The sequence below is a fragment of the Oncorhynchus keta genome, chromosome 5 (genome assembly GCF_023373465.1).
Source record: "Oncorhynchus keta strain PuntledgeMale-10-30-2019 chromosome 5, Oket_V2, whole genome shotgun sequence".
NCBI classification, from domain to species: Eukaryota; Metazoa; Chordata; class Actinopteri; order Salmoniformes; family Salmonidae; genus Oncorhynchus; species Oncorhynchus keta.
This window is the reverse complement of record NC_068425.1, coordinates 5,995,712-6,009,887: the sequence shown is the minus strand read 5'-3', so window position 1 is coordinate 6,009,887 and position 14,176 is coordinate 5,995,712. Positions and strand designations below refer to the sequence as shown.

At 42.9% G+C, this 14,176-nt stretch overlaps 1 protein-coding gene across 1 annotated transcript in view; it reads right to left on the bottom strand.

The window, feature by feature from the left end:
- crhr1 (corticotropin releasing hormone receptor 1) overlaps positions 1–14,176 on the bottom strand; it is a 169,810-nt gene that overhangs the window by 38,166 nt on the left and 117,468 nt on the right. Inside the window, exon 7 of the mRNA XM_035770873.2 lies at positions 6,641–6,761. Coding sequence (XP_035626766.1) covers positions 6,641–6,761 — 121 coding nt within the window. The remainder of the gene's footprint in view (positions 1–6,640; positions 6,762–14,176) is intronic.

Sequence of the window (14,176 nt, the reverse complement as noted above, 5' to 3'; positions counted from 1 at the left end):
CGAACAAATGGACCATTTGATGTAACTGGTACCTTTTGGAGTGCCAACAGAAGAAGATCATCAAAAGTAAGTCATTAATTATATCACTATTTTTGACTTTCGTGTCGCACCTGCCTGGTTGAAATATGTTTTTCATGGTTTTGTATGCGAGGCACTGTCCTCAGATAATCGCACGGTGTGCTTTCGCCGCGAAGACTTTTTGAAATCTGACACAGCTGCTGGATTAACTTCTCGGGGATATGTGGGACGGTAGCATCCCATCTCGCCAACAGCCAGTGAAATTGCAGGGTGCCAAATTCAAAACAACAGAAATCCCATAATTAAAATTCCTCAAACATACAAGTATTCTACACCATTTTAAAGATAAACTTCTTGTAAATCCAGCCACAGTGTCTGATTTCAAATAGGCTTTACAGCGAAAGCACACCAAACGATTATGTTAGGTCAGCACCTAGTCACAGAAAACCATATACCTATTTTCCAGCCAAGGAGAGAGCTCACAAAAATCAGAAATAACAATTAAATGTATCACTAACCTTTGATATTCATCAGATGCCACTCACAGGACATCATGTTACACAATAAATGTGTGTTTTGTTCGACAAAGTTCATCTTTATGTCCAAAAACCTCATTTCAAATTGGTGTGTAAAGATCAGAAATGCATTGTTTCAAACAAACATCCGGTGAAAGTGCAGAGAGCCACATCAAATGACAGAAATACTCATAATAAACATTGATAAAAGATACAAGTGTTATACATGGAAATATAGATAAACTCCTCCTTAATCCAACCGTTGTATCATATTTCAAAATGGCTTGACGGCGAAAGCACACATTATGGTAGGTCAGCAGAAAAACATCCAGTCATTTTCCAAAGGAGAGGTGTCAGAAAAGTCAGAAATAGAGTTATAAATATTCACTTACCTTTTATGATCTTGATTGGAATGCACTCCCGGGAATCCCAGGTCCACAATAAATGTTTGTTTTGTTTGATAAAACCCATAATTTATGTCCAAATACCTCCTTTTTGTTTGCGCGTTTAGCCCAGTAATCCAAATGCATAATGTGCGATCACTTGTTCAGACAAAAAGTCAAAAAGTTTTATTACAGTTCATAGAAACATGACAAACTATGTATAGAATCAATCTTTAGGATGTTTTTAACATAAATCTTCAATAATGTTCCAACCGGAGAATTCCTTTGTCTTTAGAAATGCATTGGAATGCAGCTACCTCTCACGGGAGCGCGCGTGATCAGCTCATGGCACTCTGCCAGACACCTGGTTGAAACAGCTCTCTTTCTCTCCCCCTCACAGTAGAAGCCTCAAACAAGGTTCTAAAGACTGTTTAAATCTAGTGTATGCCTTAGGAAGTGCAATATGACCCCATAGAGACTGTACATTCGATAGGCAATGACGTGAAAAACTACAAACCTCAGATTTCCCACTTCCTGGTAGATTTTTTTCTCAGGTTTTTGCCTGCCATATGAGTTCCGTTATACTCACAGACATCATTCAAACAGTTCTAGAAACTTCAGAGTGTTTTCTATCCATATCTACTAATTACATGCATATTCTAGCTTTTGGGCCTGAGTAGCAGGCAGTTTACTCTGGGCACCGTTTTATCCAAGCTACTCAATACTGCCCCACAGTCCCAAAGAAGTTAACAAGAAGTTAAGCTTCATTTTGATGTATTACACTTGTGATTTTATGAAAGTTAAATATTTATAATTCTGTAGTTTGAATTTCGTGCTCTGCAATTTCACGTTAATTTGATCACTCTGTTGTCGCAGAGAATTTTCCTGCGCAGCAGAAAATTCTAATTGTAGTGTATTCGAGGTTTAGAAAGGGTTCTAAAGTTTGCAATTTTCACTTTGAAATGTAAAACTATTTGTCCTAAAGAAACCTTTATCAACACCAACAAAAAAGTCCATTATTTCAAATCCACATAATAATTCACATTCTCTGCTGCTGCAGGATTATTTTCATGCTGTGAGAAACTGGTCAATTTAAGATAGTACACATCTGTATGCCACTTTTAGCACTTCAACCTCTATCTTTGACAATTACTGAGACCAGGTCTGTGACGTAGAAGTCCGTCACTGGCCGCGGGCAGCATTTGGTTCTTTAACGCACACACATATTCATCACTCCTCCCTGCGCCATTATAAGATAAGTTAACAATGTGGGTCGACACACAAATTAACTTCTGTCTTGGTGCATGCATTTCACACTTGTCAGTGTTCATATTTGAGAGATACAATAATTATTATACTTATCAATGTTGTGGATGAGCGCATTGTTTGTTCTGTTCCTCTCTCTCCATCTCTGTAGCTTCCGGGTATGCTGGAAAAGGACCCGAGCTAAGGGAATTGGGTTGGCTTTATAGTGCCTGTCCCAAATGGCTCATCAATGCATATGGGCATATTGAAAGATATTGTCAGTAGTGATGTAATGTTGTAAATGTTATGTTGTGATATTGTTTAAAACCGTGTTGCAATGTATATCCTTTAGTATGTTTAGTTCATGGAAAATGTAGGTTTGTATTGTTAATTGATTAATTAATTAGGGTTAATTGTTCTGAGGGGAGGGGCTAGCCCTACAAAAGGAGCCTCTCTTTCAGTCATGGTGGAGGTTATTTTGGATTGAGCTGTGGATGGGGCAGCATTGTTTTTAAGCTGTCCCATAAGGTAGACGTTGATGGCAGTACTGTTGTTTTTTGTTCCGGAATTCACTTGTAAATAAACACCTTTGCACAGAAGAACTTTTGCGGTTCCGCCATCTTTTTATTTTGATAGAGGTTAGGTTATCCAGTTTAGCCTTCTGGCCTACTCTACGTGACAAGGTCATTGAGGGCCACTTGGGAGTCACTTTGGATTGAAAGAGTCAGAGAATGGCACTTGGGGGAGTCTGGACTAGGTGTTGTGAGAGCAAAATTTAAAGACTATGTCATAATACTTTAATTGCATCAAATGGTTGTTTTATGCAACAGAATAGAGGGTTCTTATAACTCTATTGTGTCTGTGTGAACTGATAGTGGGCCTCTTGGAGATTTAACACTGACAGAAGATGCATGATGTCTTTGGTTGATAAACCTAAAGAGACCACATTCCATAGCATGGGTTATGTTTTTGTACTGGTGTACCAGGGGGAGATGGCTCCGGTATGGAGTTGGGGGGACAGACCTGGTCTCTATACAATGAAAATAGTCTCCATAGGGGATACTGTCTGCTGTGAATTCTAAGCATCTTAACCTTGTGACTCAATCCATACATCTGTTGTTTGTCATGTAGACTGAAGGGGGTGTATCGTTGCTATAAAAGACCATGGTATCTTTTGTCGTTGGGCTCTCAACGAATCGCTTACGGGTGGTTCGTTGACAACCTCCATTACTGCAGTCATTAAATAATAAAGTTGACTTGTTTTGAAGAAATTGAAAAGTCTCTCCTTTTGATTACAATAATTCCACAACAGTGTCTACAGCTGGGAGATGAGACAGGAGATTTGTCAGTCTTTAATCTCTCTCTCAAGATTGAGGAAAGATGACTCATTGGGCGATTATCAGTTCGGAAAGAGGGAGGAGATGCTCCTCTTTGGCGTTTGTTCAAAAGTAGCAAAGCCCATCTCTGAAGGCCTGTGATGAATATGTTGTCTAAGTGTTTAACTATAGTAGTTTCATGAAAATTCCTTAACATATGTAAGACTAGAATCTTAGAGAACTCCTTATTGTCATGCAGGTCGGGAGTGGCCTTGGTTCACAATCAAAATAAAAGTCCTTCCAAATCAGGTGTTTCTTATTTACCTCCTTTTCACGACAATAAGAAAAAATATTATAATTTAGCATTTGTTCAGGTAGTTATTCATATGGTACCTAGTGAAAAGAAAAGAGTAATGTACTGAGTGGGAAATATCTCTATTCAATATGAAAGTGTCATTGACTCCTTGTCTAGCTTCACAGTCTCACCCCACTTACTTCAAGGACATACCAAAAGACTCCCTGACCCTGTACTACCCATCCAATCATCAAAGTCGCAAAGAAAATGGGACTCTACAGCCAGCAATCTCAGTGTATTTGGGTTAAGATCCCAAGTTACCCTTTCCAATTCCCTCCACTCTACCCCTTGTGTAGTCTAAAGGCATTTCAGGGCAGCTGTCAAATCAGGATCGCAGTTCATTCACAACTCTCCATTTTCTCGAGCCTCTACTCTAATCGACCCATTGAGGGTGAGAGACTCCCAGTCCGATCAGTGAAGTCGGGCCGTGGTTGAGTGTGATAGCGTGATATCGCTACCATCCTGACATCCCCGCCACTGACACACGTCCCCTCTATATTCGCAGGGGGAACCCAGTGTACCAAGGACAAGAAAAAAACACAAAATTGACAGCTTTCAAAAGTGAAAAATAACTCTCCTGAGGTTGGAGAGTTGCTTTTGACCCAGCCAACTCCCGTTTTGAAAATAGAGAATCATCTTTTGAGGCAACAGCTGATAAACAGGTGAGGGGATGCACTGTACAAAAATGATTGAATGGCAGGAATCAACGCAATTGCGCATTAGCTGACGTGTTCTCAGTTAGGATAAGCCTCGTATGCTGATATTTGTCTTTAACTGCATTCGGTTTTTGATAAACAGTACGCTGTAAATAGTATGTAGTACGATTGCAACACAGTTACAGTGCCGCGAAATAGGATTCTTGCATACAGAACTGCTTTAACTCAGTGGCATTTAAGGGGTTTCAAGCATGAACTGCTCATTTAAAGTCCTGCCACATCTCAATTGGGAAAAGGTCTGGACTTTGACGATTCCAAAACTTCCAATTTGTTGCTTTTGAACTATTTTCATGACTTGATTGTGTGTTTTGGATCATTGTCTTGCTGCATTGTCTTGCTTCAACTCACAGACGGATGGCCTGACATTCAGCATTATCTGATACAGCGCAGAATCCATAGTTCCTTTTATTAAGGAAAGTAGTCCAGGTCCTGATGCAGCAAAGCATCCCCAAACCATCACACTACCACTGCCATGCTTGACCGTTGGCATTCGGTTCTTACTGTGGAATGTAATGTTTGGGTTTTAACCAGACATAATGGGACCCATCTCGTCGGACAAGGGACATCTCAGCCTGCCAAACCCTCTCCTAACCCAGACGACGCTGATCTAATTGTGTGTCGCCTCATGGGTCTCCCGGTTGCGGCCAGGATCAAACCAGGATCTGTAGTGACGCCTCTAGCACTACGGTGCAGTGCCTTTCATTTTTTAAAATTTGACCTTTATTTAACTAGGCAAGTCAGTTAAGAACAAATTCTTATTTTCAATGACGGCCTAGGAACAGTGGGTGAACTGCCTTGTTCAAGGGCAGAACGACAGATTTCTACCTTGTCAGCTCGGAGTTTCGATCTTGAAACCTTTGGGTTAACCACCTCTAACCACTAGGCTACCTGCCGCCTTAAATCACTGCGCCACTCTGGAGGCCTCTGGGTTGCTTTGAGCACGCCCAGTCTGTCTTCTTAGGTCAGATATTGACAGTGAGGGTTGGATTCATTCATTTCTGAGGGCTGGGGGGCCGGAGGGGGTGATGAGCTAATTAGTAAAGTACTAGTAAAGTCTAATTGAAAGAGCTGGGAAGGAAAAGAAGCATGTTCTCTTTTCTCTGAGATGAGGGATGTTTGCAGAAGCAATAACATCAAGAGGCAGGCGAGCTGAGGGGCAATTAACAGTGAACCAGGACGACATGATGGTACTCCAAAGCCTGTTAGGTAGTTCGGAGTATTTGTGCGTGCGCCCGGACCCTGGAGATGTTTTTGAAATGATTGCTGTGACATTGCAATCCAATTTGATTGGAGAGAGGAAAAAGAAGGATGAGTGAAAGTGAAAGTTTGAATGTGTGTGTGTGTGTGTGTGTGTGTGTGTGTGTGTGTGTGTGTGTGTGTGTGTGTGTGTGTGTGTGTGTGTGTGTGTGTGTGTGTGTGTGTGTGTGTGTGTGTGTGTGTGTGTGTGTGTGTGTGTGTGTGTGTGTGTGTGTGTGTGTGTTCATTAGTGAGCCTGGAGAGGGGGAAAGTAATAGAAGGAAAGAGTGGGGATTTTTGTATGGGTGTCTGAATGTGTGTGTGTGTGTGTGTGTGTGTTTCCTTATCTGCATGAATGTATTGTCCTTCTGTGTTTGTGTTGCCTCACAGTGTATCACAGCAAACTATATACAGGTAACTGCCAAAATAAAGGAAACACTTGAGTTGTTTGAGCTGTTATGGTGTGGGGTGCATTTTCATGGAATGGTTTAGGTCCACTCAAACCCTTAGAGGGCAAGGCAAGTTAAACAGCAATAAATACACAGCCATTCTGAGTGATCACCTTCAGTCTATGGTGTGTAATTTATATCCTGATGACATTGCCCCCATCCACAGGGCACAAGTGGTCACTGAATGGTTTGATGAGCATGAAAACTATGTTTCCCACATGTCTTGCCTATCTCAGTCACCATATTTGAACACTTGCCAAAGCACATTGAAGCGGTTCTAACAGTTTTAGATGGCGCCCTTTTAGGACACTTTATGATGAGGTTTCCTTTATTTTGGCAGTTACCTGTATGTATATTGCATATAAAGCGGCCTGAAATGGATGTACAATTAACTCCCTTGTACTCACCACATTGCTCTCGTGCACCTCAGGGTTCATGGTGAGCTGTACGACGAACCACGTGGCGTTCCTCAGGATGAAAGCTGTGATCAGGTTCCAGTGGATGATGTTCCTCAAACAGCGGATACTCCTGGGGGGAGAGAGGAGAATAGAGGAAAAGGTAAGCACGGGTACCTATTCATTATACTGTACAGTGCAACATGGTATCAATGCTATGCATCACATTGTGAATCCTTTGACAAAAGATATGTAATCAAGGTTCTTGATGCCTAAGTCAATACATTGCACCGTAATACTCCTGGTGGTAGAGGAGAGAACAGATGACAGGTTAAGGGCTGGTGGTGTGTAGTATAATTATTGCAGTGTTTGCAGTGAGTGCAGTTTTTCCTTCTTCGGTATAATTATGACATTTTGAGTCGAGCACGCCAATTCCTCATGCTATGCAGTATAATGTTGGTAATACATATGACGGGATGATGGATAATGGGACCATAATAAAAAGTGGAAAAGTTAAGAGACAGTGGGGACGTTTGTGTGAGTGTGTTTTGTTTGGATGTGTGTTTTGCATAATTAGTACAGCATGTGCATGGACTATGGCCGTGTGTGTGTGGTGTGTGTGTGTGTGTGTACCACAATTGACATATTCCCTACAGTAAGTCTAAAGAGCTAGACAAGGCCCGTTCCCTCAAGCAGGGGTTGTATCACGTTCTCTGTTCTGTTCTAACCACTTTATCCCACCTCCAGTGGCAAAGCAAACCACCTCACAATAATCTCCTAAAGCTCTATAGCAGTAGAGTTGGGCAGGCTGATCAATCTTTTCCCCAGGCCTCAGTAGGACCAGCAGGTTCTTCAACCCACAGGAATGACTGATCGAATTGGACCAGCTAATGCATGGTTTATTAGATCAGTCAAGGTTGTAATTCACACAATTGGTGTACACCCGTGGAGGTAATAAGACACCAGGAAAGGAAAGCATCCAGGACCAACCTTCTTAATTATGAAGAATACATTTCTTTGTAAGTGCCATTTTCTTCCTCAAGCTTAGACTTAAACTACGAAAAGTTGCTAGTCCTCAGTAATGTTATTTGAAATGTTCTTAAGCTTCTTCCTATGTTTCTTCCCATTAAAAACGTTATGAAGAAATTTGATTCTTGAAAATAATGTTGGATTGGATTTCGTCTTGGAAATGTACTTAATTCCAAGATAGCTACTGTATACCCTTGTCTTAAACTCACGGCAGTTGAACATGTTTAATTAAGCCCCCCACAGAAATGTATTTAGCATAATAAAGAAATCCCCATAAAGAACAATCAGTTTAACCTACAGATATCTGTGAAAGGTGACAGAGCTAGAGTGTTTGTCAGACCGTTTTGTTTTCCGATCCCCCCCCCCAAGCGTCTTGGGACTCGAAGTCGGTAAAACCAATCTGCCAACTTCTGTCTGAACGTTTTGGGCTACACACTAATATCCCTCTGTGGAAAGGTGAGACCATCACGAACACATTTTGCTCTAGTACGCCCACATGCCTCACAAGACTCGTCTGAATGTTCTTTTCAAAATTCGTCAAGCTCTTTCAAATTGGTCATTGATCATTTTTAGACAACCATTTTCAAGTATTGCAGTAGATTCTTCAAGCACATTTAAGTCAAACCTGTAGCTCGATAACTCAGGAACATTCACTGTGTTCTTGGTAAACAACTCCAGTGTATATTGTTGGCCTTGTGTTTTAAGTCATTGCCCTGCTGAAAGGTGAATTCATCTCTATGTCTGAACCAGGTCTTTATTTTGTATTTTGCCTGTACTTATTGCTTTTTTATCCTGAAAAACTCCCCAATCTGTAAAGATTACAAGCATACCAATAACAAGATGCAGCCACCACGTGCTTGAAAATATGCAGAGTGGTACTCAGTAATGTGTTGTACTGGATGTGCCCCCAAATATAACACTTTGTATTCAGGACAAAAAGTGAAATGCTTTGCCACATTTTTTGCAATATTACTTTAGTGCCTTGTTGCAAACAGGATGCACGTTTTGAGATATGTTCTGTTCTGTACATGCTTCTTTATTTTCATTCAGTCATTTAGGTTAGTATTGTGCAGTAACTACAACGTTGTTGATTCATTCTCAGTTTTCTCTGTGATAACAGGCATTAAGCTCTTAAACTGATCTAAATTGGAGTGATTGTGAAGTCATTGAGCGGTTTCCGTCCTCTCCGGCAACTGAGCTAGGAAGGACACCTGTATTTTTGAAGTGACTAGGTGTATTGACACACCCTCCAAAGTATAATTAAATGAAAATTCCACCCAAAAACTAGTTTTGACTATTTGTGTAATTTGTCATTGTTGATATAGTCCAAAAATGTTCTGCAAATAACAATAACAATCAAGATAAGATATACAACTTTTAAAATAAAGAAATACAGCTGGTATGATGCATTTTGCATAAACAATGGTATAATGAAACAAATACCAAAATGTAGTTTTTGGGTGGTTTTCCTTTTAATAACTACACCAAGCACAAAGGAATATTCAAATCAAATTTGATTTGTCACGTGTCGAATACAACAGGTGTAGACCTTACAGGGAAATGCTTACTTACAAGCCCTTAACCAACAATGCTTTAAGATTTTTTTTAAACAAGTAAAATATTGAAAATAGAAAGTAAAAGTAACAAATAATTAAACATCAGAAGTAAAATAACAAGCGAGGCTATACACAGGGGGTACCCGTACAGAGTCAATGTACGGGGCACCAGTTAGTTGAGGTAATTGAGGTAATATGTACACGTAGATAGAGTAAAAGGGTCAATGCATAGATTATAAATAGAGAGTAGCAGCGTAGAAGAGGGGTCTGGGTGGCCCTTTGATTAGCTGTTCAAGAGTATTATGGCTTGGTGGTAGAAGCTGTTAAGGAGCCTTTTGGATCTTGACTTGGTGCTCCGGTACCGTTTGCCGTGTGGTAGCAGAGGGAACAGTCTATGACTAGGGTGGCAGGAGTCTTTGACAATTTTTACGGCCTTCCTCTGACACCGCCTGATATAGAGGTCCTGGATGGCAGGAAACTTGGTCCCCGTGATGTACTTGGTTGTGCACACTACCCTCTGTAGTGCCTTGCGGTCGGAGAACAAGCAGTTGCCATACCATTCTGTGATGCAACCAGTCTGGATGCTCTTGATGGTGCAGCTGTAGAACCTTTTGAGGAACTGAAAACCCATGACAAATCTTTAAAGTCTCCTGAGGGGGAATAGGCTTTGTCGTGCCCTCTTCACGACTGTCTTAGTGTGTTTGGACCATGAAACTTTGTTGATGTGGATACCAAGGAACTCGAAGCTCTCAACCTGTTCCACACCAGCCCCGTCAATGAGAATGGGGACATGCTTGGTCCTCCTTTTCCTGTAGTCCACAATCATCACCTTTGACTTGATCACATTGAGGGAGAGGTTGTTGTCCCGGCACCACACGGCCAGGTCTCTGACCTCCTCCCTATAGGCTGTCTCATCATTGTCGGTGATCACTGTTGTGTCATCTGAAAACTTGGTGTTGGAGTTGTGCCTGGTCATGCAGTCATGAGTGAACAGCGAATACAGGAGGGGACTGAGCACACACCGCTGAGGGTCCCCCGTGTTGAGGATTCAGTTGTAGATGGAGGTGTTAAGTCCCAGGGTCCTTAGCTTAGTGATGAGCTTTGAGGGCACTATGGTGTTGAACACTGAGCTGTAGTCAATGAATAGCATTCTCACGTAGTTGTTCCTTTTGTCCAGGTGAGAAAGAGCAGTGTTGAGTACAATAGAGATTACATCATCTATGGATCTGTTGGGGAGGTATGAAAATTGGAGTGCGTCTAGGGTTTCTGGGATAATGGTGTTGATGTGAGCCATGGTGGGACACGTGATAGACCGGATGGCAACCTTGTGTCCCCTGGTACGGGAACACGTGATAGACCGGGATGGCAACCTTGTGTCCCCTGGTACGGGAACACGTGATAGACCGGATGGCAACCTTGTGTCCCCTGGTACGGGAACACGTGATAGACCGGGATGGCAACCTTGTGTCCCCTGGTACGGGAACACGTGATAGACCGGATGGCAACCTTGTGTCCCCTGGTACGGGAACATGTGATGGACCGGATGGCAACCTTGTGGCCCCTGGTACGGGAACACGTGATAGACCGGATGGCAACCTTGTGGCCCCTGGTACGGGAACACGTGATAGACCGGATGGCAACCTTGTGGCCCCTGGTACGGGAACACGTGATAGACCGGGATGGCAAGCTTGTGGCCCCTGGTACGGGAACACGTGCTGGAAGCCCAGGAGGCCCAAGCACAGGTGTACAACAGAGGGGCACAACGAAGAGACTTCCAGCCAGGAGACAAAGGGTTGGTGTTGGTCCACACCTCAGAATGTACGTTTTTGGACCAATGGAAGTCCTTGAAGGTGGGTGAAGTTTACTATAGGGCCAGACAGACGGGACACAGGCATCTGACCCAGATTTAACATGTGAATTTGCTGAAGAAATGGAATGGACATGATGTACTCGACTCAGACGGCAGGGAGAGGTGAGGGCAGTGGTAATTGAAGGGAGACATCTTTCAGCCCGCTGGCTCCACCCCCGAGCCTTATATGGACTTTCTGCCCCAACGAGGCAAGTCTGTGGGTCATTAAGCCATGGAGTGCTTGGGGATGAAAGAGGAAGCGGGCTGCACAAACAGAGAAAGGACTGAGAAGGAAGCCTGTGTTATGGAGTGTGAGACATGAGAGAATGATCTGTGTGATTACTCGTTGGGACTTGGACTGTCTGATTACCCCCACTGTGTACTGAACCAGTTTGGCTGAGGACCCGAGTTTTAGGATTGCCCCTGGAGAACGGAACGGACAAAGAGAACGGATTGTGGGCTGTGAACTGGTTACTGAATTCCCCCCTTTCCCAAGGTGTGCTCCCTAATAAATTCCCCATTCGTATTCTAGTTGTGCTTTATGTGCGTGTTTGGTTATTGAACTTGGTGACGCGGAAAGCTCACCCCCTTGAGCCTGCTACAATACACAATAGCACAAATCAAATCACGTTTTATTTGTCACATACACATGGTTAGCAGATGTTAATGCGAGTGTAGCGAAATGCTTGTGCTTGTAGTTTCGACAATGCAGTAATAACCAACGAGTAGTCTAATCTAACAATTTCACAACAACTACCTTATACACACACAAGTGTAAAGGAATGAAGAATATGTACAAACAAATATATGAATGAGTGATGGTACAGAACGGCAATAGGCAAGATGCAGTAGATGGTATCTAGTACAGTTATACACATGAGATGAGTAATGTAGGGTATGTAAACATATAAAAGTGTCATTGTTTAAAGTGGCTAGTGATACATGTATTACATCAAGATGGCAAGGTGCAGTAGATGATATAGAGTACAGTATATAAATATGAGATGAGTAATGTAGGGTATGTAAACATTTTATGAAGTGGCATTGTTTAAAGTGGCTAGTGATACATTTTATGAATTTTTACATTATTAAAGTGGCTGGAGTTGAATCAGTATGTTGGCAGCAGCCACTCAATGTTAGTGGTGGCTGTTTAACTGTCTAATGGCCTTGAGATAGAAGCCGTTTTTCAGTCTCTCTGCCCCTGCTTTGATGCACCTGTACTGACCTCGCCTTCTGGATGATAACGGGGTGAACAGGCAGTGGCTCGGGTGGTTGTTGTCCTTGATGATCGTTATGTCCTTCCTGTGACATTGGGTGGTGTTGGTGTCCTGGAGGGCAGGTAGTGTACCCCCGGTGATGTGTTGTGCAGACCTCACTACCCTCTGGAGAGCCTTACGGTTGTGGGCGGAGCAGTTGCCGTACCAGGCGGTGATACAGCCCGACAGGATGCTCTTAGTTGTACATCTGTAAAGGTTTGTGAGTGCTTTTGGTGACAAGCCACATTTCTTCAGCCTTCTTCACCACGCTGTCTGTGTGGGTGGACCAATTCAGTTTGTCCGTGATGTGTACGCCGAGGAACTTAACTTACTACCCTCTCAACTACTGTCCCGTCGATGTGGATAGGGGGGTGCTCCCTCTGCTGTTTCCTCAAGTCCACGATCATCTCCTTTGTTTTGTTGACGTTGAGTGTGAGGTTATTTTCCTGACACCACACTCCGAGGGCCCTCACCTCCTCCCTGTAGGCCGTCTCGTCGTTGTTGGTAATCAAGCCTACCACTGTAGTGTCGTCTGCAAACTTGTTGATTGAGTTGGAGGCGTGCATGGCCACACAGTCGTGGCTGAACAGGGAGTACAGGAGAGGGCTCAGAACGCACCATTGTGGGGCCCCAGTGTTGAGGATCAGCGGGTTGGGGATGTTGTTACCTACCCTCACCACCTGGGGGCGGCCCGTCCAGTACCCAGTCGAGCTTGATGACGAGTTTGGAGGGTACTATGGTGTTAAATGCTGAGCTGTAGTCGATGAACAGCATTCTTACATGGGTATTCCTCTTGTAGAGATGGGTTAGGGCAGTGTGCAGTGTGGTTGCGATTGTGTCGTCCGTGAACCTATTGGGGCGGTAAGCAAATTGGAGTGGGTCTAGGGTGGCCGGTAGGGTTGAGGTGAAATGGTCCTTGACTAGTCTCTCAAAGCACTTCATGATGACGGAAGTGAGTGCTACGGGGCGGAAGTCGTTTAGCTCCGTTACCTTGGCTTTCTTGGGAATTGGTTTTGGGATCGTGAAATGGCGGCCATCTCCTTCTGCGCCATTGGAACAATGTTTGCTTTTTTATTTTTACTCAGCTACCAATAGGTGTTCTTCTTTGCAAGGCATTGGAAGACCTCCCTGGTCCTTCTGGTTGAATCTGTGTTTGAACTTCAGTGCTCGACTTAAAGACCTTACAGTATGTGTGGGGTACAGAGATGAGGTAGTTGTTCAAAAATCATCTTTGACACTATTACTGAACACAGAGTGAGTCCATGTAACGTATTATGTGACTTCTTAAGCAAATGTTTTCTCCTGAACTTATTTAGTCTTGCCCTAAAAGTGATTGAATGCTTCTTGACTCAAGACTTTTCAGCTTTTCATTTCATCAAAAAACACAGTTCCACTTTGACATTATTGGGTATTGTGAATAGGCCAGTGACAAAATCTAAATGTAGTCCATTTTAAATTCTGTTACACAACAAAATGTGAAAAATGAAAGGGATGTGAATACTTCCTGAAAGCAAGTATTGACAACATTCCTCCCACTTTATACTAAATGTTTAACGGCTCATTACATCATGTTTATTAAAAAACCTTTCCTACCAGTGGTAAAATGTGACAGAATGCACAATGTGGTAGATTACCGGTTTCAGCCATGGTACAGCTCGTGCTTTGTGGTTGTACAAGAAACAGGCACATGCACACATGTACGCACACACGCACGCATGGCTAACGCACACAGATTAGCATCACTGTAGTGCTATTCACTCAACTGTACGACTTGATTAGTTCAGTGTTAGCTAGCTACATAGCTGTCTTTGTTTCCAAGATAATTGTGTAGTTTAGTGTGTGTAGCCTTGGAGTGATT